Source organism: Manis pentadactyla, chromosome X (assembly GCF_030020395.1).
Source record: "Manis pentadactyla isolate mManPen7 chromosome X, mManPen7.hap1, whole genome shotgun sequence".
Classification (NCBI taxonomy): domain Eukaryota; kingdom Metazoa; phylum Chordata; class Mammalia; order Pholidota; family Manidae; genus Manis; species Manis pentadactyla.
Window position 1 is genome coordinate 76044860 of NC_080038.1, and position 25572 is coordinate 76070431.

The following is a 25572-nucleotide window of genomic DNA, read 5'->3' on the forward strand; positions in this document are numbered from 1 at the left end:
TCCTCAGCTTGTTTTCCATTTCTCTAATTTTGATCTCACTGATCATCTCCTCTACTTCCAGCAGTCTACTATTTATTCCTTCCACTGTATTTTTCATTTCAGTTATTGTGTTCTTCAGCTCTGTGTGGCTCTTTTTGATATTTTCTATGTTTTTGTTGAAGTTCTCACTGAGATCATCAATTCTTCTCCCCAGGTCAGTGGGCATATTTATGACTGTTAGTTTGAGATCTTCAAGAAGATTCCTAATCTGCTTCATTTAGCCCTTTATCTGGTGTCTTATCTTGTTCTCTTGTTTGTACATATTCCTCTGCCTCCTCATTTTGTCTGTGTTGCTGTTTCTTCCTTTGTAAGATAGATCAGCTATGCCTACTGGTATAGAAAGTAATGACTTCATGAAGGTGTCCTGTAGTGCCCAGAAGCCCAAGAGTCTGTGCTCACCAGTACCTGATTCTCCTTTGTGGTAGAACTGCTGCTGTTGGTGGGCTGTGGGTAAAACCACCTTTCTGCCTTTCTTCTGGCAGTGGCTGATCTGTTTCAGAGTCTGACAGCTCACCTTCTTGGGCCCTTTGTGTGCTTTGTCATGTTTCTTCTGAGGCTGTTTTGGGTGGGGCCATCCTCTGCTTGCCTGGCTACAATGGCTGTGCTGCTGGTCTTGTGGGATGGGCAGAGCAGGTGTGCAGGGGAGTTCCACTGTGGGGCTGAGCTGCCAGCAAGTGAGAAGGAACATTTGGAGCTTTTTACTACAGTCGCTTTACCAGCTGTGCTGAGAGAGGGCTGGAAAAAGTGAGAAAGCATCTCCTTGCCTGCCAGACAGCAAAGTCTGACCACTGCTGGGCCAAAGTTGGCTGTGCGGGTGAGTTGCAGGGAAGTGTGCTGCAGGGCTGAGCTTCCACAGAGGGAGCTGGAGGGTTCGGAGCTGGGTCTCACCAGTGTTCAACCAGTTGGGCTGAGGAAGTGTTGTCCACCTGCCCTTTCTCCTCCAGAGAGAACTAGCTCCAATCCATATCTCTCTGGCACCCTTCCTTTAGCTGGTAAATCTTTCAAACTGCTGACTCTGTGTTGGGTCTTAGTGGGCCCAACAGAGCATGCCTGTCCTCCACAAGTGACAGGAGTCTCAGTCCCTCAGAGTGCTGCAACTCTCCCTGGGGCCCAGCCCGGTTAATCCCAAAACCTAATGCAATGTGGACTCCTGATTCCAGAGCAGATCTACAGGGCCAGGTGTGCAGGATTCCTGAGTGTTTATCCCCTCCCTGCTCTGTTCCTCTTCCTCCTGCTTGTGGGCTGGGATGGGGGAAGGGCCTGTGTCCCAATCCATCACTGATCTGCCACTTTCCCCTACTCTATGTTTCCCTGTGCTTTACCAGGTGTATATGGTCTGTCTGTTCTGAAGTCTTCAGGTCATTTTCAGGGTTAGTTGCAATTGCTGTATATGCTTCCTTAGTATGTGTGTGGGAGGAGGTCTCTGATTTGCCTTCCAACTCTGCCATCTTTTCCACTGCCCAGTCACTTCTTACAAATTTTTAAAACACAAATGTATTGTTTTTATCAGTCTTTCATCACTCATTTAATATGCTTTTAATATTTTCTTAAATTTTATTTAATAGGCATATATTTAAGGCATACATAATATTGATTTACATATACATAATAAAATGATTAGTCAAGCTAATTAAAATACCTTCTCACATAGTTATCATTTTTTGTGATGAGAACACCTGAAATCTTCTCTTAGCAAATTTCTAGTATTCAATATAGTATAATTAACTATAGCCATCATACTGCACATTGCATCTCTAGATTCATTCATCCTACATAACTGCAACTTTGTATACTTTACCAACATCTCCCACTTCCCCCACTTCCCTGCCCCTGGTGACTACTCTTCTACTCTCCTTTTATATATTTGACTTTTTTTAGATTCCACATGCAAGAGAGATCACACATTTTTTTCTTTCTGTGTCTGGCTTATTTCACTTAATATAATGTCTTCTTGGTTTACCCATGTTGTTGTAAATGGTAGGATCTCCTTTTTTAAAGCTGAATAATATTCTACTGCACATATATACACCACAATTTCTTTATTCTCAAAGAGATATCTATCTGCATTTCCATGTTCACTACAGTATCATTCATAGTAATCAAGACATGGAAAGAACCAAGGTGTCTATAAAGAGATGAATGCATTAAGCAAAATTTTAAAATCTAGGTTCAATGTCAATAAATATGGAAGCTTGCACCAATGGTTATTAATTTTTGAACCAATAGCAATTTTTTTATAGGAAACTTGCACAGTCCACTTCTACTCCAGTGTCTCTTAAGAGCAAGTGAAATCCAACCAAGAAATTTTTATTTATCATCAGAAAGGCAGTAGGTAAAGAAGTTAAGAGGAGTCTATGGTTGCTATTTAAAACAAAGCAAAACAAAACAAAAATCAGGAAATTAACCCTTAAAAAACTAAAGATATTTTATGGTGTCATCAGGAAATGGCATGCAATGGCTTTACTACATATCATGTATGTAAAAGGTACATAAAAGATTTTTTAAATTTTTACCTTAACAACATTTGATGTATCATTCCTATTTGGCTGATCATTTGGCAACTGGTCTCTGTGGGTCATCCATGAGTGTTTCAATACTTGTTCTGTAGTGTACCTCTGATGTGGGTCCATATGTAGCATATGGGAAAGCAAATCCTAAATTTAAAAATATGTATATATGAAACTATATATTAGTAAAGGTTTTAATAAAATACATCATTTCACATTGTCTTAAAATATGAAAGCATCAGTAGCTTTGCAATTTGTTTTATTTGACCAACCCATAGGGAAAACAAAACTATACTCTGCAGTTAACTGTCAAATGGGAATCTTGAAACAGATTTTTCAATATACAGTAAATCCTTCTTTATCATTTCTAAATCAGGGGATACCAAATCTGTGGAATTGGAATGTAGTTAGTGATGGAGGAGGAAAACATAAAACAGCAAGAGTTATCCTGGAATGTGCTAAATGGTCAAGAGGATAAAGAAGCTACTGATCTTTGCTGGTAAGCTGGGCCCCCCAAAGTATAAGGGTATGTATATACAGATACAACATAAAAAGGAGCATCCTCTATCATTAATACATTCAGTAACTGGGGACATACTGTATAAAATACTAAAGAAAAACATAAATCCAAAGTTAGCAGCTGATTGCTAGCATAGTACTGTCATAATATCATAAGTTTTTCATCAGAGTAACTGTGCATATGCTTATTTATCTTTATTATAATAACAAGTTATGAATGTAATATTAACACAGTAAAACACTTTTAGTATATTAAATAATGTAAAATTTTAAATAAACTATCTCTACTAAGCAACATTAAGAAAGGAGAAGTAAACTTTTTTTAGCAGGCATCTTCTAAAATAGAAACAAAATAATCATGAACTTTTCATCAATAGCAGAAGCAGTGCAAATAAAGACTAAATAGTAACATTCGAATTTGAAGAATAATATAGTTGGTTGAAACTATGTAGGACAGTAGAAAAACCATTCAAAAAATTTACTGGAACAAGAACATCTGGACAGAAATAAATGGAAAATAATATAAAAAAGAAAATAACAGTGAAATTAATAAAATATACCTGAATAAAAATCATAAAAATCATAAAAGTTCAACAGTCCAAGGACTTCTGCCTCTGACCAAGATGGAATACCAGGGACTAGATTTATCCACCAGCTTGAAACAATCCCCAGAAAAAAAACACCATAAAATATAGCAAATAGTGGTTTTCAAAATATCAGATATTAGGTAATAAAGGAGAGTGATCCCCAAGAGATGGGAAACAAATCAAATAAGTTCTATGATCTCTCCAGCTTACCACCTTGAGAGAATTTTCAGGCTTCTGTGCAGGTAAGGGGAACCCAGGTAGAGACTGGTGGATAGAGTTGATACAGAACTGAAAGTCAGGGGAGACCAAGGCAGACAGTTAGAACAGATTACCAGAGAGGTGAGAGATGCAGAAAGAGAACTACAGAGATTTGTAGAAAGAATCCTTCCAGTATTCACCAGATTACAGATCAACACATATATGTGAAAAAATATCAAAGGGAATTTTGCCTTGGGAAGAACTACCTGAAAGGATATAAGGAAAATCAGATCTCGAGCAGGGTGAGGAATATTGCCTTTTCCCACCAGACAGATGGGAAAACCCCCCTTATTCATGGAATATTTGGTATAGTACTTGGAAGAAACTTGCCCAAGTAGTGTGTAGCCCTAAACCTTGCTCTAATCCTGACTTTAAAATCTTAAGGAAGAACCAAAAGTTTCAAATTGTTTCTCATAAATGTGGCCCAGAATAAAGTGCAAGGATTTTCATAGGAACATAAAGTCATCCAGCACTCACAAAGGAAAAATTCACTATGTTTGACTTCTTAAAAAAATTACCAGGAAAATAAGAGAGGAAAAATAAAATGCATAATAAGGAGAAAAAAATTAATCAAAATTGATCCATAAAGGACACACATGTTAGTATTAGCAGACAGGACATTAGAACAGTTATTATAGTTTCATTGCATATGTTCAAAAGACAAATAGAGACAAAGAACATATAAAAACATACAAATCAATCTTCTAGAGATGAAAACTTAAATGTGAGACCAAGAATAAATAGAAGGGGATTAACAGTGAGTGAATTTTATGCAGCAGGTAAAAAGATTGGTAAAGACACAGCGAGAGATTCTATCAAAAAGATAGAATGTAAAACAAACAAGCAAAAGAGCAGAGCATCAGTGAGCTATAGTACAACTTGAAGCAGCATAAAACACAAGTACAATTTTATCCCAGAAAGAGAAGAAAAAATATTTGAAGAAATAATGCCTCCAAAATTGCCAAATTTTATGAAAAATATAGACAAATAGATCCAAGACATTCAATGAACCCCAAGTACAAGAAAAATGATGAAAATTACATCAAGGCATAACAAACCAAATAGCTTAAAACCCAACACAGAGACAACTTTAAAAGCAACTAGAGAAAAAAGACATGTTACAAATAGTGAAACAAAGATAAGGGTAATAGCAGATTTGTCAGAAAAAAATCAAATGACAAGACAGTAGAACTCCTCAACAGTCAATGGATCAAAGAAGAAATAAAATAAAACATGAAAACATCTTAAACAAAAATGGTAGCACAACATACCAAAACTTACAGGATACAATAAAAAGCAGGTCTAAGCAGGAAGTTTATAGCTACAAATGCCTCTATAATAAAAGCAAGACCTCAAATAAACAACTTAATCTTATACCTCAAAACCTACAAAAAGAAAAACAAAGCCCAAAATTAGCAGAAGGAAGGAGACAACAAAGATCAAAACAAAAAATATTAGAGACCAGAAAAATAGAATGATCAACAAAATGAAGATCTAGCTTTTGAAAAGATAAACAAAACTGCAAACCTTTAGCTAAAAAAGAACCAAGAGAGAAATCTCAAGTAAATCAAAACAGAAATTAAATAGGAGACATTACAATTCTGATTCCACAGAAATACAAAGGATCATAAGAGACTGTTATGAAAAATTATATGCCAACAAACTGGATAACCTAAAAGAAATGGATGCATTACTAGAAACATACAACCTACCAATCCTGAATCATGAAGAAAAGGGAAGCCTGAAAAGACCAGTAATGTGTAAGCAGACTGAAGCAATAATCAAAAACCTCTCAACAAAGAAAACACCAGGACCAGATGTTTTCACTGGTGAATTCCAACAATCATTTAAAGGCGATTTAATGTCAATACTTCTTAAAATCCTTCCCCAAAATTGAAGAGGGAGGAACACTCCCAAAATTATTTTATGCTGATAGCATTACCCAAATAGCAAAGCCAGATAAGGACACTACAAGAAAAGAAAATACAGGCCAATATCTCTGATGAATATAGATTAAAAAATTCTCAACAGAATACTAGCAAAATGAATTCAATAGCACATTAAAAGGAACATATACCATGATTAAGTAGAATTTATACCTGGGAAGCAAGAATGACTCAACATACACAGATCAATAAATGTGATATACCACATTAATATAATGAGGGATAAAAATCATATAATCTCAATAAATGCAGACAAAGCATTTGACAGAATTCAGTGTCCTTTAGTGATAAAAACTCTCAACAAATTGGGTTACAGAAGGAACATACCTTAACATAATGAAGGCCACATATGAAAAGCGTGCAGCAAACATCATACTCAGTGATTAAAGACTGAAAGCTTTTCCCTTAAGGTCAGGAGCAAGAAACAGGTGCCCACTCTCACCCCTCCTATTCAACATACTTAGTATATGAAGTCCTAGCTCGATCAATTAGCCAAGGAAAATAAATAAAAGGTATCCATGTTGGAAAGAAGAAATAAAAGAGTTTGAGGCATCAAGAGGTTAGGCATCATTTCCAAGGCTCCATAGCTAGTAAGTATGTGTCATGTACTGGTAAGCAAGGATATGCATCTAGGCAGTAAGAGTCTGGCTTATAACTATTAAACTATACTACTGCTCCTTCCCCACTAAACTCAACATTGATGCCTGAACTTTATATAATTATTGCTGCTTTCTTTTTAATGTAACAACTATCATGTACACACAGTAACTGCTCAATGTTTATAAGCATTAGTGGAAAATTCCAAAACCCTTGTTTTAGGGGAAAAAATCAGTTTTTCATAATGAAGAGAAATAAAGTTAAGTTTTATTATGCATTAATTAAAAATATTTAACTGAAATTAAGGACAGTTATATCTAGAATGGTCAAATAATTTGTTATCCAAACCAGGGCACTCGAGAGTGAAAGTCATAAACTAGGACTGTCCCAACAAACTGTGATGTATGGCCAACCTAGTTAAAGCAAAAAGGATATAATGAATTCCAGGGTAAAATTCAGCTAAGTTGTATAACACTAAGGTACTTTTATAAATGTTCCACAGGTGCTTAAGCATAGAAAACGGTCACTTTTTATGTTGAAACAAAGACTGATTTCCAAAAACAAAGTGGATTCTCCTAAAATGAAAATGAAAATGTAGCAAATACAGACATATCTGAAATGTTCATAAAACACTATGCTTAGTATTTCCTAGGGAAGATATGAACAGAATGATGCTTAGTATATGCTATCAAATGGCTTAATAGCAGAAGCATCAACATTTTGCTACTTTCTTTTAAATAACTTGAAGTAGTTTTAATAAGACTTAATTTACCTTAATACTTTTTAACCTTCCTCAGAAATAAGTAGCAACATCTCTTTGACAGAATGACAAGCATAGAACGGATGACAAATGAAAAAAGCAAAAGTGTCATTATCTTAAGTAATATTCACTGAATTTTCTTGATAGCTAAGAGGAAAATGAGCTCACCCACAGTTCACAAATTATCTGTCACTTCCATATGAATTATTTTTCATTTATTCAAAATGGATATAGCACTGCTATCCAGTTTAAAAAATATATACTGAGCTATGATAAGAATGATCACTTGTATACAATCAGTTGGGTATTTACTTAGATAACCTAACTGGAAGAAAAACATTACTAATAAACATGATTAACTTAATCTAACCTAGACCTCAAAGATTTCTTATTTTTTATATCCATTTTAGGTAAACACCAGTGAAACTCCAAATACTTTTAACATACACAAATATAGGAGAAAAGCAATTTTACTATTCTCACAGTACTCAGGTAATAGATTCATTAAACTTTGGAAGTGACTGATTAATAATATATCACTTCTATTTCAATTTAATCATGTGACTAAGATATACCATTTTTAAAAATCAGTTATTAATAATTATATTGTAAGCACAGTAATTTGGTCAAATGTGTTACAATTCATATTTCATCAGTATAAAATATTCAGTTCTATACATACTTAAGTCACACCTTCTGCCTTGATTACTGATAAGAACAAATAATTACCCCTTACAATAAAACTAAAAGTAGAATTCTAATTACTGAATTTGCTATTGTATCTTCCTAGCTTTCTTTGGAAATTGTGAAAGACTAACAAAAAGTTATGGTACTAGATATTCTATAAGTTCAATATAATGTTTTACCTGTAATAGAAAAGAAATGGGTGAAAAATAACACCTTTCTTTTGGCCTTCTCTTATTAAAAGGTTATAGACTTCTTTATCCTTCATTCTATCCACATATGCCAAGCCAATAAAGCTTTTCTTCCTCCATAAAATCTGCCCAAACCTGTGGTAGACTGAAAACTGGGATAGAGACAGGAAAAGATCGCAGAGTAGGATGGCAAAGAAAAACCTCCTTCCATGTATACAGCAAGGAAGCAACTAGAGAAAATATAATTAACACTGAAAACAACATCAAGACTGCAGAAAAGACCATCTAACCTGGTGAAGAGAGCCACATTGAAGGTAAACTGGCAGAGCCGTGATTAATTAGAATTAGAACTCAAGCACTTCCTGCATCCCACTCTGCAAGCAGGAGGGAGAGGGATGGAATGAGGGGAGGATAACTATTCAGGAATCCAGCACACCTGGCCCTGGAGATCTGCTCCTGGAGAATATGAGTCCACATTGCATTGGGATTTGGTGATTAACAAGGCTGGACACCAGGATGAGTTGGAGTACTCTGGGAAGCTAAGACTCCTGTCCCTTGTGGAGGACAGGCAAACTCTGTTGGTCCTGCTGAGACCCAACACAGAGGTGGCAGTTTGAAAGATTTACAAGCAGTGGGAAGAGTGTCAGAGGGGTTGGGTCAGAGGGAGACCTCTCTGTAGGAGAAAGGGCATAGGTAGACGATGCTTCCCCACCCCTCCCTCAGCCCAACTGGTCAGATGCTACCAGGAATCAGCTCCAAATGCTCCATCAGCCTCACTGGCAGCTCAGCCCATGGTAGTGCTCCCCTGCACACCCATCCCACCCAGTCTGCTGGGCCCAGCAGTGATTCGATTTTGCTGTGTCAGGTGGAGGGCTAATTACACTTTCCTGGCACCCCCACAGCCCAGCTGGATGGGTGCTTGCAGGATCCAATTCTAAACCCTCCAGTCCCTCGCTAGCAGCTGATCCACATGGCAGTGCTCCCTGTCCACCCACCCTTTCAAGCACACTCAGTCAAGTAGGCAGCCACCACTGGTTACTTGCAAACAGGATGGCCCTACCCACAATGAACTCCAGCAGAAGCACTGTTAAAGCACACAAAGGCAGGCTGTAGGGATCAGTCACTGCCACCAGACAGGCAGAAAGGCAGGCCCCATCCACAGAGCACCAACAGCAATTGTGGCTCAGTCACAAAAGAGAACCAGGATCTGGTGAGCTAAGAGTCTTGAGCTTCTGGACACCACAGGACACACTTTGTAGGACCATTACAAGTAACAAGAGTAAAAGAAGGACATTCCATAATGATAAAGGTATCAGTCCAACAAGAGGATATAACAATTGTAAATATTTATGCACCCAAGGTAGGAGAACCTAAATATATAAAACAAATAGTAACAGACCTAAAGGGAGACAGATAGCTATACAGTCATATTACAGGATTTTAACACTCCACTTATATCAATGACAGATCATCCAGACAGATAATAAGAAACAGATTTGTTGAAAAACACATTAGACCAGATGGACTTAACAGACATCTACAGAACATTCCACCCCAAAGCAGCAGGATACACATTTTTCTCAAGTGCACATGGGACGTTCTCTAGAACAAATAACATATTAGGATGCAAAAATAGCTCCAATAAATTTTAAAAGATTGCAATTTTATCAAGCATCTTTTTAGACCACCATGGTATGAAACTGGAAATCAATTATATGAAGAAAAGAAAAAAACCCAACAAACACATGAAGGCTAAACAACATGCTTCTAAATAATGGATTAATGAACAAATCAAAGAGGAACTCAAAGAATACAAGGAGACAAATGAGAACAGAAACACAACAGTTCCAAATAGGTGGGATACAGCAAAAGTGGTTCTAAGATGGATGTACATACAGCAATACAGGCTTAACTCAAGAAAAAAGAACAATCCCAAATGAACAATCTAAACTCACAACTAAAGGAACTAGAAAAAGAATAATAAACAAAACCCAGTTACTAGAAGGCACATAATAAAGATCAGAGCAGAATTAAAATAGAGACTAAGAAAACAATAGAAAAAAAAATCAATGACCCACAAGAGCTGGTTCTTTGAGAAGATAAACAAAACAGACAAATTCCCAGCCAGAGTTATCAAGAAAAATAGAGAAAGGACACAAATAAAAGCTGAAACAAAAAGGACAAGTTACAACTAACAGCACAGAAATACAAATAATTATGAAAAATGATGTGCCAATAAATTGGACAACCTAGAAGAAAGGGATAAATTCCTAGCAATGTACAATCTTCCAAGACTGACACAGAAAGAAACAGAAAATCTGAACAGACTGATTGCCAGTAATGAAATTGAAATGGAAATCAAAAAACTCCCAACAAACAAAAGTCCAGGGTCAGATGGCTTCACTGCTGAATTCTACAAAACATTTAAAGAGGAGCTAATGCCCACCCTTCTTCAAGTACACCAAAAAATAGAAGAGGAGGGAATACTTTCATACTCATTCTATGAAGTCAGTATCACTCTAATACCAAAACCAGACACACTACAAAAAAGAAAATTTCGGAACAATATCCCTGATGAACATAGATAGAAAAATCCTCAACAAAATATTTTCAAACAGAATTCAAAATTACATAAAAAATATCTGTCATGACCAAATGGGACTTATTCCAGGAATGCAAGGATGGTCCAATATTTATAAATCAATTCATGTGATACACCACATTAACGAACAGGATAAAAACCATATGATTATCTCAATAGATGCTGAAAAAGCATTTGATAATATTCAACAACCACTTATGATAAAAACTGTCAACAAAATGGGTAGAGAGGCAACACACCTCAAAAATAATAAAGGCCATCATGCAAACCCATGGCTAATATCATACTGGTATTACATACAAAAGCTGCAAGCTTTTCCTCAAAGAACAGGAAGAAGACTAGGCTGCCCACTCACACCATTTTTATTTAACATACTATTGGAAGTCCTAGCCATGGCAATCAGACAAGATATACAGATAAAAGGTATCCAAATTGGTAAGGAAGAAGTAAAATTGTCAATATTTGCAGATGGCATGATACTATACATAGAAACCCCTAAACACTCCACCAAAAGACAATTAGAGCTAATAAATGGATTAAGCAAATTTTGGGATACAAAATCAATATACAGAAATATTTTGCATTCCTGAATACTAACAACAAACTAGCAGAGAGAGAAACCAGGAAAACAATTCCATGTACAATTTCACCAAAAATAAAATACCTAGGAATAAACCTAACCAAAGAGGTGAAAGACCTGTACTCTGAAAACTATAAGACACTGATGAAAGAAACTGGAGATGACAAAAATCAATGGAAATCTATCCCATGCTCATGGGCAGAAAGAATTAATATTGTCCAAACTGTCATTCTACCCAGAGAAATGTACAGATTCAATGCAATCCCTGTCAAAATACAGGTGGCATTTTTCAATGAACTAGAGGAAAGTATCCTAAAGTTTATATGGAACTACAGACTCTGAATATCTAAAAGCAATCTTGAGAAATAAGAAGAAAACTTGGTATATCACACTTCCTGGCTTCAACCTATACTACAAAGCAATAATAATCAAAATAGTATAGTACTGTCACAAGAACAGCCCCATATATCCATGGGATAGCATAGAGAGTCCAGATATAAATCCATGCATACCCAGTCAATTAGTATATGACAATGGAGCGATTAATATACAAAACGGAAAAGACAGCCTCTTCAATAAACAGTGTTGGGAAAACTGGACAGCTACACGGAAGAGAACAAAACTAGATTACTGTCCAACTCCATACACAAAAGTAAACTCGAAATGGATTAAAGACCTAAATAAAAGACCTGAAACTATAAAACTCTTAAAAGAAAATATAGGCAATAATCTCTTGAACATAAGAACGAGTAATTTTTTCTGGAGACATCTCCCTCAGCAAGGGAAATAAAAGCAAAATAAACTACACCAAACTGAAATGATTCTGTACAAAAACAGATATCACCTACAGTATGGGAGAATATATTCATAAATGATTTATCTGATAAGGGGTTAACATCTAAAATATAAAAAGAATTCATAAACTTCAACATCAAAAAATCAAATAACCTGATTAAAAAATGGGCATAGGACTTGAACGGACACTTTTGAAAAGAAGAAATACAGCTGGCCAATGGGCACATGAAAAGGTGTTTCCACATCACTTGGCAGCAGGGCAATGCAAATCAAAACCACAATGAGAAATCACCTCACACCAGTCAGAATGGCCATTACTAAAAAGATAAGGAATAATAAGTGTTAGTGAAGATGTAGAGAAAAGGAAATTCATTGGAGGGAATGTAAATTGGTGCAGCCAGTATGGAAAGCAGTCTGGAGGTTCCTCAAAAAACTAAAAATAGAAACACCATACCAGTAACTGCAATTAGGAATTTACCTGAAGAAAACAAAAAAATCTCTGATTCAAAAAGGTACATGCACCCCTATGTTTATTGCGGCATTATTCACAATAGCCACAATATGAAAGCAACCAAAGTGTCTATCAGTAGATGAATGAAGAAGAGGTGGTACATATACACAATGGAATATTTTTCAGCCATAAAAACAAAAGAAATCCTGCCATTTGTGACAACATGGATGGACCTGGAGGGTATTATGCTAAGTGAAATAAGCCAGGCAGAGAAAGACAAATATCATATGATTTCACTTACATGTGACATCTAAAAACAAATGAAACAAAATGAACAAAACAGCAGTGGACTCACAGACACTGAGAAGTTACCACGGGGGGAGAGGTTGTGGTTGGTTGGTGAAATTAGTGAAGGTGATAAAGAGTCACAAAATCTTAATTGTAATGTAAATAGGTCACGGGGATGAAAGTATACCACAGAGAACACAGTTAATAGTTTTGTAACTACTGACAGTAATTACACTAGATGCGGTAAGGATTTAATAATGCATATAACTGTTGAATTACTATGTTGTGTACTTGAACCCAATATGATATTGTGTATGTATTATATTTTCCTAAAAATTAACAACAGAAAAGGGTACTGGGCTGAAAATCAGTTCTGGCTCTGCCACTCATTAGTGTGTGACCATGAACAATATAAATTCTACACACCCTGATTTATCTATCTGCAAAATGATGGATCATATCTTTTCTAGCTCTAGAAATCTATGACTTGTAAATACATGAACAAAATATTCTCCTATTAAAAGCAACCTGAAGCCAAAATGGAAAAGATATATTTATATACAACCTGGCTACTTATTTCAAATTTACAGTTGTTCATAACCAGATAATATTAATCTTCATATAATGGACAAAAAGCTTACTGTGTAAATTAATAATGTAAGAATAAAAGGTTAAATAGGTTATGAAAAAGTATTCAATTAAGTATTTATTATGCTAGGTTCAACAGTAAATGCAAAAGTGAATTTGACATATAAGCTCCCTGAATGGGAAGAATAAAAATGTATACAAATGACTATATGACAAGGGGAAAGGTGGTAAGTGCTATAATAAAATACATACAGTGTAGTGATACAGTAGAGGAAAAGTATAAGTTCTTATTATAGGAGGTAAGGGAAGATGTCACAAGTAATTGACCTGTAAGAACTTCCACTGGGCAATTCTTTTTTGGATAAGGGTATATGTAGTTGAAATAAGTAACATTTTATTTGTTTAAAATACTGTAAAAATTAGAACAGCCTTCTAATTATTCAGGTATTATTATGTCTATATGGCATGATACCATGAAATTTTCATTAATTTTTGCCTCCTCTCCTTCTGTTTTGTTTACTGGATCCTTCTCCTTGTCTCCCTGTTTTACAAAAGGGAAGTAGCAATGCCAATGTTCTCAAAGCCTGGGGCTTGGGGGTGAGTAGTTAGGTGAAACTATTGTGGCAATAAAACATATAAAGCTAACATGACTTCCACTATCACTCCCACCCTCACCCCCATTTAACTGAATACATGGAAGATCTTGTGAAATATTTTAACAATATCCCCCAACATCTTTTCCTATGTTAAATTCTCCAGAATATCATACTAGAAGGTGGTGAGAATAAAACTAAACTTTAATATGTGGTATTCCTTAAGCAAAAATAGATAGACCCAAACATAAAACATCTGGAACATGAAAAACAAAAATTATAAGCACAATTTGTCATATAAATTCCTATTTCAGCATTATATTTACTGTTGCCAGTTTTTTTTTTAATGAACGCAAGAGGATCATACATATAGCTTCAAACACTGAAATTGTTCCTTGGGAAAATACATTTTCTGCGACACTAACTGGGTCACTAGGAAATACATACATTTAATGAATAATACTAGTAGTTTCAGTAACTTTACAAGGGGAAATCTGACAAATTATAAATAAACCAAATTGCATAGAAATGGAATTTCGGACACATAAGAAACCAAAGGGAGAATTTAGCCCCCACATTTTACAAATAAGAAAACCAAGGCAGCTAGTTAGCAGATCAAAACCCAGCACTCAGTTATTTTGGCTTCCAATTATGTGTTCTTCTTCTATACTACACAGCACACTTGTGTTATGTTTAAGGTCCAAACACAATCTCTTCCTTTTTTTTTCTAATCTTCAACAGGTACAGACAATCAAATCCCTGATTTACATATTTACAATAATCAGGTTAGGATATATTTACTCTGTAATACACCCTACAGATTAGCTAGTGTTCTGGAGACAATTAGGTTTTTTTACTAGCATATTATTAAACATAAATAATTCCTTTGGTCTTAACATGTTTTATACTTTAAATTGCAACTTAAAAGCTTCAGGGCCACATGCTGACAACCTCTGGGTTTTTGTTTTAAAACTTAACATTTTTTAAGTATAAGTGTTAAGAATTAGTAGTCAAGGCTTGAGCAATTATTTTTTTCCTAAATTAAATAAGGCTAGTTAGTCTGAAACTGCATTGCTTAATATAGCAGCCACTAGGCACATGTAGCTATTAAGCATTTTAAAAATATGGGTAGTCCAAATTTAAATGGAATGTTAAGTATAAAATATATACCAGATTATGAAAACTTAATTATGAAAAAATAATATAAAATATCTCACTAGTTTTTTATACTGATTGGATGTTGAAATATTTTGGATACACTGGGTTAAATAAAATGTATTATTAATTTCACTAGTTTCTCTTAATGTGGCTACTAGAAATTTTAAAACCACATATGTGGTTTGTATTACAGTTATATTAGACAGCTTTAAATAATATCTAGGTGATACTGATAAAAAGTTCATATATTCTCTAAGAATAAGTTAAAACTATAAATACTGCCTACATAATCACTAGTCAATATCTGTACAGAAGGAATGTGTAAAAATACATTAAATGTAGAAATTGACTAAAGTTAGCTTTAAATATGTATTTTTCCTCAGTAGATTTATATTGTTAGTTTTGATTAACAGTGAAACTAGTTTATATTCATTGAAGACACATGAAATGATTGGAAAGGACTGTGGCCTAGAACTATCATGGCAGGATAAAAAGCCTTTATCTTGTTCAGTCCACACATACATGTGAGTTGACTTAACAAATACTGACATGTAACACTATCAGACACTCTGTAAATGCAGACTAGGCTATAACTTAAAGATTTCAGTAAGTTAACATGAATGAAACAAAATGAAACATATTTATAATTTATACCTTTGCTCCATCTGAAATATGGTCCCAGTTTCCACCACTCAAGGAGAACTTTCCATTGCCTATATGTAGTAGTATCTCTTCAGGAGTATCATTGGGGCCATTAGCAAATGGAGTGTAGCTATTAATAAAATAAATTTTAATATAAATGAGGACCTAACACACATATTAAATCTGACAGTGATAAGTATAAGTCTACATACAAATATTTACTATAGCAAACTAAGAATATCACCTAATACTTCCCTTCACTGTTCATACCAAATTTTATATTTTGAACAATGAACTTAATCCTAATGAATTATTTAATATAATGAAGAGTCTTGACTACAATAATTTTTTGGCTTTGATCCATTAATCAATGTAAAATAATATAAAGGTGGCTCTTCATGGAAAGCTAGTCTTAGAATCAGACCAGAATAAAAAATGCAAATTTTGTAGTCTCCCAGGTACAAGTTGGCAAACTAAATATATGCACTATGAAGAAATTGTCCCTTTTATATATTCAAAATGTATTTACTGTATTGATTCAAGTGTACTCATTAACATTTTATCAATAATATCGATGGAGACAGGTTAACAATGTTTTAAATTATGAAAATGGGTAAAATATTTATATCAATATAATGAAGTACCTCTACAGCCAACAAAATTATTATGTGGATCAATATGGACAAGAAGACAAACACATTGTATAAAGTTAAAATAATTTAAAAATTAATTATAGAATGATGAAAAGTGATTAGTTTTGTACCACTTTAACAGATAGAACTGAAAATGGTATTCAAATTTGGGAGTGGACAGACTTATAGTGAAAAAGTATGAGGAAGATGTTTTAATATGCTAATGTCTTAATTCCCTTATGTAACAATTAAGTTGAAATAACACTAAACACATAATACTTAACACACACACATACAGTCATGCTTTGTTAGTCATAAACTAAATATTTGAAAACAGCAATCTAGAAATTGATATCCCACAGCTTGAAACCAATGGTGTTAATTGCAGTTCACATGCAAATTTTAGCTAACCTTAACTTTAGTACTTTCTATAGTTTAAAACTAAATATTTTGCAGTAAGATTTTATAATATATCTAAAAGTATGTGGAATACACTGATATATGTAACTATCACCAAGCCAGTGAGTAATGCAGAGTCACCATTTTCATTACATATTTGTAAGTTCCTTGTTATGTCCAGCATATTTCAATTATACTAAATGTCACCTTTAAAAAATCACACTAACAGTATATTACAATTATATTATAATTCTTTAAGCTTTATTCTATGTATGAGACTTTGCTAAACATACCTTTTTCTACAGCCAAAACTTTTACTCCTAAAAAAGGTGCTACTTATTAAGACTAAAACAGCACTTGTATTATTTGTAAGTTACCAACATTAATATAGTCCAATTATTATTTTTTTCTAGTATTTCTTTATCCTTTTAGGGGAAGGCAGCTGAGTGTGTTTCTGTAGTTTAATATTGCTACTACCTAGATTTGTTAGAAAGCTCAATTTTACTAAATCTCTATTGCCAGGATGGCCAGAATTTGAGTACTTAAAAAAATTAATATAAACAAGTTGTTACCTGTTGAAACATTAATTTATTTTATGCTAAAGCAAACATTTTCAAAAAGTAATGTACTTACTGTAAAATATAAAAATAAAAACATATGCTTTATTTTTAAAAGTTTTAGTTCCAGTAGAGAACACTTTTAATTTGAAAAGTGCCTCATTAAATTAATGCCTCACTTTGTTTTTTTAATTTTATAAGTAAACAATATATATTTTGAAACGTTGATAGCATTTTCTTTAAGATTATTTTCATCTGTCCTCTTTTGAGATGAAAATATACAGGTGAAATTCAAATAATGATACAAATCATTTGAGTATTTAGGTTTCTTACCCAGCCAACATCGTATAAAAAAGGACTCCCAGACTCCAAATATCACAAGCAGCATCATAGCCCTGTTGCATAAGAACCTGAGAAATAAATTTTCATTTTCTGGTATTACTCAGTATATACTCAGTTCTCTCATCCAAAAGGAAGCTGTTGTGCTTCTAATACCCTCAGAAATGTTCACAATTAGAAAGCTTAGATCATTAGAATATTTTCAAAAACAGAATCACTTAATGTTAAAGGCAGTTTCTGCAATTAGTTAGAACTGAATAAATGGCTACTAATAAGGTGACTAAGTAACATGGGTCATACAAAAAACAACCTTGTAAGGTATGATTCCTGACTTCAATAAGCTTTCACTCCTCTTCTTAGGAAAACCAGACACAGACAAGAAAATTTAAGATTAATATGTACAGAGAGCTTAATACATACTACACAAAGTACTGCCTTTAATCCTGACACTGACTCTCACGAGGTAGATATTATAATTTCCATTTTGAAGATGAGGAAATCAAGGCAAATGTTAAGTAATAATTTTCTCAATATCACAAAAGTAGTAAGTAGTGGAGCAGGTATTCTTACTCTAGAGCCTCTGCTTTTAAAATCTATGTTAACTGCCCCTTACTACATAAGAGATAGTAAAATAATATATGATCTTATGAAATCAAGATGAATTTACATTTTACATACAAGGCTTATTTATGTCTTGAAAAGATCAGCATATTTCTGGATCACACATATACATTTGATAAATTCTTAGTGGTTTCAATAATTTTTATATAATAACTTAGGTAGCTGTTTTTGCTGGTGGTGCTGCTAATAAAACTCAGAATATATATTTGTTACATATTCATGTAAGTTGTCCTCTATGAAATTAATAGGGTTTACTGGAAAAATAGAGATGAAATGATGCCTGTTTTTAAATTTAGAAAAACAAGTCCACTGCTAAAGCCTTTTGGCATAGGAACAAAATAGAAACACTATAAATGCATTAACACTGGGACTGCCTCATCAGCATGGACTTTTCATTTATAAAAGGCTAAAAATATTAATGTTTATCTTTCACAACTGCCAGAAATGAATAATGAGCATATAACTTAAAATTCAAGATATGTTTTTTCCTAGTCAAAGTGTATTTATTTAGAAGAACACACATATGTACAAACCTGAGAAGCTTGAGGAAGCTATCAAAATACCTATATAACTGACTTATGTAAGTAATACAGGCAGGGACGACAAAGGCCCTAATAATGATGTACAGCTAAATCACTAATATCATGTTAAAGCTAAGTTGGCATCCTGTAGTAAATCATAAACCTCTGCTACTTTTTTCCCCTATCTCTCTCCTTCTCTCATCATCTCTTACAATTCTGGCCATCACCCTTCCATGGTTACCAAAGGACAGTATTTTTAAAGCTTCCTAGATTACCTAATGCTTTGTCAGGGTTGAGGGATTACTTAGGAACTAATTGGACAGGTGAGAATTAATCAGTGAGTCAGCTATAGGTACTTAATTTTCTCATAACCTTCCTAATTAATGAGAAGAAGGCCACAAGTGTCATATTGCTTAATCTAATTAGGACAAACCGGGAAAAATTTGTTTTAGATTTACCACATACTTAAATCCATTATGTATGGGTAAAGAAGAGGCAGTCCACTTTTGTTCTTGAGTAGGAATGCCCCATAATAGTAAGAACATATAGCCATAAAAGAAACAAGGCAAGGTGGTGGGATGAATGAAAAGGTACAGTGAAGAAGGTATGTTTCATACATTCTTACATCAAGTGAAATACTAGACAGAAGTTAGAATTAAAGTAGTTAACACCATTACCTTCCCTCTTATTTGGCTTCCCAAATCAGCAAAAGTAACACAGATGAAGTTTCTCATTCCCTTTGCTCTAGAGTTAAAACTAATTTAAATTTGGAGTAAAACATATGACAGCCTGGAGCCAGAGCAAAGCAGGTAATTTCACAATTTATAAAGAGCTGCAGGCACAGCAACAACCCAATTTATTCTAAGTTCTTTTAACCCAGGCTGATTCTTAGACTCAGCAGACATTAAATATCAGTCAAATAATATAACTGATTTGCTTTTATAATAGAATATTTTTGGAGATATATTAATTTTTGTGACATAGGTATAAAGTAGAAAAGCACATCTGCTAAATAAACCTTAAGTGGTTGATAGAATTGATGCATATCAAGAAAGTGAATGAATATTCCTTTCTTACTGTTAAGCTAAAATTATACAGATTAGTCTATCTTTTAGTAGAGAAGGAGTCTCTATGCATTGTGATGAAGTAATGAATTTAACCCCCCCATTAATGCTATCATTTATTTAAATATCTGCATGGATATTTGAATCTTTCTGATGCTAGTTTAAAAGACAGTGCATTTCAGATGCTTCATTACTAATTTTGCAAGCGTCTGAAATTTTGAAACAAATCTTACCCCAAACCTCTGTATTTCATTCATAACAATTTATAAATATTCAGATTGCTAGCAGAGGCTTTAGCACTCGATAACAAAACTTTTCAAAGTATTTTAAAAATACAAATACTAAGGATTAAAAAACATCAATGGGCTGTATTCTACTCTGTGGATCTGTACTCATTTAAAAATGTTTACCTAACCATTAATCTAAACAGACATACTGTGTGTTTTCCCTTTTAATGTCTATTTTGAGATGTTTCGTTTGGGACACATCCATCCCTTATCCTTTCTCTAGTGAGAAGTTTTCATCATACCAAGTGGGTTGTTAGTCCACAAGATTAAGTCAGTATTAAGACTTAAGCCTTTAAAATGGTTATGCTATACTATTCTTTTGTGTCTATTACATAAGATCTGTTAGAATATTATGACTATATATCCTATATTTAACATAAGAGCCCTAATCTTAAATATTCTGTCCTCCTGTAGTATAAAACCATTGAAATATTCTATAAAGGCTAATTTTTTTAGTGTCTAAGTTCTCTCTTACAGCTAGGGACAGTACAGTAACCATTTCTTGATTCATGCATGCATGCATTCCAATATTTACTTTGGGAAATACAGTTTCTATATACTGTAATGTGATAAAAATTTGTACATTCATTATTCCATAAATTTAATTAAAATATAGATTAAAGCACAGACTCTGGATATGTACACAATTTCTCAAAGGTAAATCTCTTATCATAAAAACCTTGTAAAGGAGGTATTATACTTCTTCCTCAACATCAACAAGATTTAATAAATTTTACAGGGGAATTTTTCATTATTAGAAAGTTATTTTTCTATTTTATATATTTCTATTTTTATTATTAGAAATACTATTTTTGAAATAGCTACTTTAAAATACAGATTTGTTGATATGCAAACACAAATGGCTTACATCTAATATGCAACATCATCCTGAAAGGGTTAGTATTTGATATGAAAATAAAATCAGAAAACATGTACGTAAGATAGAAATTCATCCTCAAATAATTTTATTCTTCTCTGACTTGGAAAATACAACTTTTCAAAATTGAAGATTAAAAACTTTTTGTGTGTGTATTTTCTGTTGAACATATGGTAACTCATACATGTTAGCATTATTTATAACATATAAGAACAGTTCTTGATTTATAAACAAAATTCATATAAAGAGTCTATATGGCCAATGCTATCCCTGATTCAATTTTTATAAAGCATAGTTTCACTGCTGTGGGGTTGCTACTGTCAAAGCTCCCACCCCCATTATCAGAACTGACTGTTGGAGTTTGCCAAATGTGAAACCTGTACCCCTTAACTTTCCTAGCCTCACCTTTCCTGACTTTTCCCCCTAAGATCTATGTATGAATGTTATTTGCCAAGAAATACCCCTGTAAAACTGTTTTCCTAGGAATTAGAAGATCTTAATCAGGATGGCACTGCCCTTATATGTTATGTATAATGCTAAATAATATAAATCACCTCATATTCAGCATAAACCAAAATATTGGAAAATCAATCCTGGCTTTGTTAGTAAGTGAATGCCACTCTTGAAGCAATTATTTAAGTATACTGAGCCTCAGTTTTCTCACTTAGAATATCTAATATGTTGAAGGTGGGGTTTTCTCTATTCTCCTTCCCAGTTTTAAAAAGTGTGATTCTTAAACTAGTACATAGCCCAACAGAACACAATAAATAACCTATAGATGACATCATATTCTTTCAACTAGAGGAAAAGAATGAAAGGCAAAACTGAAGTTTTAAAGAATACCTCAGGTGCTACAAAGTTTGCAGTGTAGCATGGAGTTAAGAGAAGTCCATTATCTCCTCGAAGTTGTTTTGCAAACCCAAAATCACAGATCCTAATGGAGTCTGCACTGGCTGATTCATCCATGTATAAAATATTACTAGGTTTAAGATCACGATGAACAACCTTGAACATAAAAGAAAAAGTACATTACAAGTGTTCACTGATACACGAATGGATTATGAAGTGTGGTATACATACACAATGGAATATTAGCCATAAAATAGAATGAAATTTTGCCATGTGTGAAAACATGGATGGACCTAAGAGGTATTATGCTAAGTGAAATAAGTCATGCAAAGAAAGAAAAATACCAAATGATTTCACTTATATGTGGAATCTAAAAAATAAGACACATGAACAACAAATAAGCAAACCAGAAATACACTTATCAATACAGAGGACAAACTGGTGGTAGCCAGAGAGGAGTGGGGATGGAGGGATGGGTGAAATAGGGGAAGGGAATAAAGAAGTACAAGCTTCCAATTATATAATAAATTAACTCATTGAGATGAAAAGTATAGCAAAGGGAATACAGTAAAACATATTATAATAACTTTGTATGGTGACAGACAGAAACAACACTTATTATGGTGAGTATTTAGTAAGGTATATAATTGTTGAATCATTGTTGCACACCTGAAACTAACATAATATTGTATGTCAACTATAATTCAGTAAAAAAATATTTTAAGCAAAAATAAGAGAAAGCATTACATTTCTATAGCTAACTAAATATCTGGGAAATAAAACATTTTAAAAGTTAACATATTTCCAAGAAAAGGAACTTTCTCAATCACAATATTTTGAAATGACACTTTCTCCAACCTTGACAGCCTGAGGTATGCAAAGGAAATTATCAGCATATAGATGCTCCAGTTTCTATTCAAGCCACCAGTTTTGTTAACCACTTTCAATCTCGAAGTATTACAAGCCAATTCTCATTTCTACTTTTGGATATAACAGGCTATGGCCTTACTCAACACCCTTTCCCCACTGTAAACAATTATGAAACCTGAATATACTATAAAAATCAACTACCTGAAGGTACTTGAGAGTGAACAGAAGCAGAAAGACTCTAGTGGAGAGTGCATACTTAGTTGAATGAAGGGAATACAAGGAACTGTATGAAGAGGTACCCATATCTTTGGCTTTTAGCCTATGGTTAAGTGTAGTTCCTGCAGCACACAGTGATGTTGAAGACACACATGGAAAAGTCCACAGTGTTTCTGGCCTGGAGGACCAGAAAAAAGATTCTGGGAAACTTAATGCTGAGTAGAGGAATACTGTAAGGGAAAGCTCCAAACTGATTCATGAATCAAAAATGTGTAGAAGAGTGTCAAAGCAGTTTATATAAAGACATGATATAAACAGAGACTAAACTAGAGATACTGCCCAAAAGCAGTTTTTACTGTAAACCCTGCCATAAAAATTATCCATGAATATCAAAAAACAAACAAAACAAACCCCCCAAAACAAACAAAAATAATCATTTAAAGAAAATAACAGAATACAAAAAATCTTTATAACTTAGTATTCAAATGTATAGTATATAATCCAAAATTATATGACATACAAATTACCAAGAAAATGGAACACAATTCAAAGACAAAAGAAAAATTAATTCCAAGATGAAGTTGAACTTAAGATACAAGGCTTTTATACTACAGTATATAAATGTATCATATCAACACATTGTAAACCTTAAGATTATACAATGTTCTATGTCAATTATATCAATAAAATGTATTCAAAATTCATTAAGACTACATAAATATAAAATAAATTTAAAAATAATATGTCTATTAGAATAGTCCTATCTTTAGTCAGTGGTTTGCTATGCCGAATGTTCTTTAAAGAGAAGAATCAACTCTTACTTTGAATCTGTAACAGCTTTTATAATGCCTGTCAAGTAGAAATGCTCAATACATATCTATCATTAATTTATTTAATTGATATAAGAACCTGAAAGCTTCTAAAATAATAAACTAAAGAAAAGATGTTTATTATTTTCCTCCCCTCAAAAATTCTGGTCTTCTTTTTTTTTTTTGAGAGAATGTTGATAAAGATAATTAAGGAATTATAATAAAACTACTCCTTTAGCATTATAAAGTTTATATTTCAAAATACTGAAAATGTACTTTGTCAAACCACACACAAAACTGAGTACCGGCTTGTTTTTCTTAGTTATAAGAGAGGCCCATATAGAATTTTCACTGTGCCTATTCCAAATTGTCTGTTTTTTATTGTTTATGCGTAAGTGGTTATAGGTCCACTATTACAACTGATTCAAACGTAAAATTTTTAAATTATTTTTGACTTTTTCCTTATATAGTTATATAGAATAAAAGTTGACCTTTTTAGTCAATTTATTTGCTTTCTTTATGAAGATATATGAAGTGAAATAACAGGATTGCCTCTCCATTATAAATTTTAATATAGTAATACTTCAAAAGTTCAGAATCCTAATTTGTTACTGCACTTGGGGGAGGAGTTGGAAGGGTTGAGATATATAGTTCCTTTTACTGCCAGAACTTTTTATGTTGAGGTATAGTACAATCTGAATAATATTCACAACATTTCCTTGGATAATTCTTTTATGTTTCACTTTTAACTGTGATTGGGTTTAACAATTTCAAAGTCAAGGTTAGATACATTTATATAATTCAAACCACTTTTAAAACTAATATTCTATTAAATCAGAGTCAACAGGCAGAGTGAAGAGAAAAAAACATTACCCAATTTCCTAGATCTATAACCTTCACTACATTGTGAGTTTTATTAGGGTATTCTCTATTATAAAAACATATGTGACAGAAAAAGTAATTCATTTTAGGTGGCATTTCTTATATATAATTTTATGAAGATATAAGTCCCAGAATTGAAGGGAAGAATATAACTATAACTTACTCCTTGACAATGAAGATAGTCAACTGTCTTAGTTATTATAAAGAGTACATCACTAGCTTCTTGTTCTGAGAAACATTTTTTTTTGAGAATACGGTCAAGTAGCTCTCCTCCTTTCATCAAATCCGTAACAACGTAAACATATCTACCATCATCATAAACCTAAAAAAAGAACATATTTTAAAATGTTATTGATAACAATTCTGAAATGTTTAAATTATATTTACTTTGCTAGTGAACCTCTAGTTTAAAAAAAGACATTATTCCTTTACTATTAATATAATACAGGCTGTACTAAAGATTGAACTGCCTAAATAACCTCCTGCACAGTCCTGTGGGATCGTGTTAAACTTATAATTTTATTAACGTTTGAAGTTGTAAGTCATACTTTATCAAAGAATAAAAAGGAAAAATAGGACTCTGTGCCTCTCAAGTGTCATCTATCTCATTTTTGTATTATAGCCACTTCTCTTCCCTACTAGAAATACGTTTCCTTCTGGCAGTAAATGTATTATTTATTTTTTAATATCCTTCCCATAGTCCATTATTTGACATGGTGTCTTAAATATCCGTTGAATTTAAATACCATATCAAGAAGAATAAATAAGAAAAATATCTATGCCCTTCACTCAGGGCATGTGAGATACATACATACATACATACATACATATATATATATATACACACACACACATACATATATA

At 33.3% G+C, this 25572-nt stretch overlaps 1 protein-coding gene across 4 annotated transcripts in view; it reads right to left on the reverse strand.

Moving 5' to 3' along the window:
• The window catches only part of RPS6KA6 (ribosomal protein S6 kinase A6), a 188733-nt gene that overhangs the window by 5992 nt on the left and 157169 nt on the right, over positions 1–25572 (reverse strand). For all 4 annotated transcript variants that reach the window (XM_036905358.2, XM_036905355.2, XM_036905359.2 and 1 more), the window contains 5 exons: positions 24872–25030; positions 21926–22087; positions 17707–17783; positions 15798–15915; positions 2553–2693 (listed from right to left, as the gene is read on the reverse strand). In XM_036905358.2, the coding sequence (XP_036761253.1) occupies positions 2553–2693; positions 15798–15915; positions 17707–17783; positions 21926–22087; positions 24872–25030 (657 nt within the window). The remainder of the gene's footprint in view (positions 1–2552; positions 2694–15797; positions 15916–17706; positions 17784–21925; positions 22088–24871; positions 25031–25572) is intronic.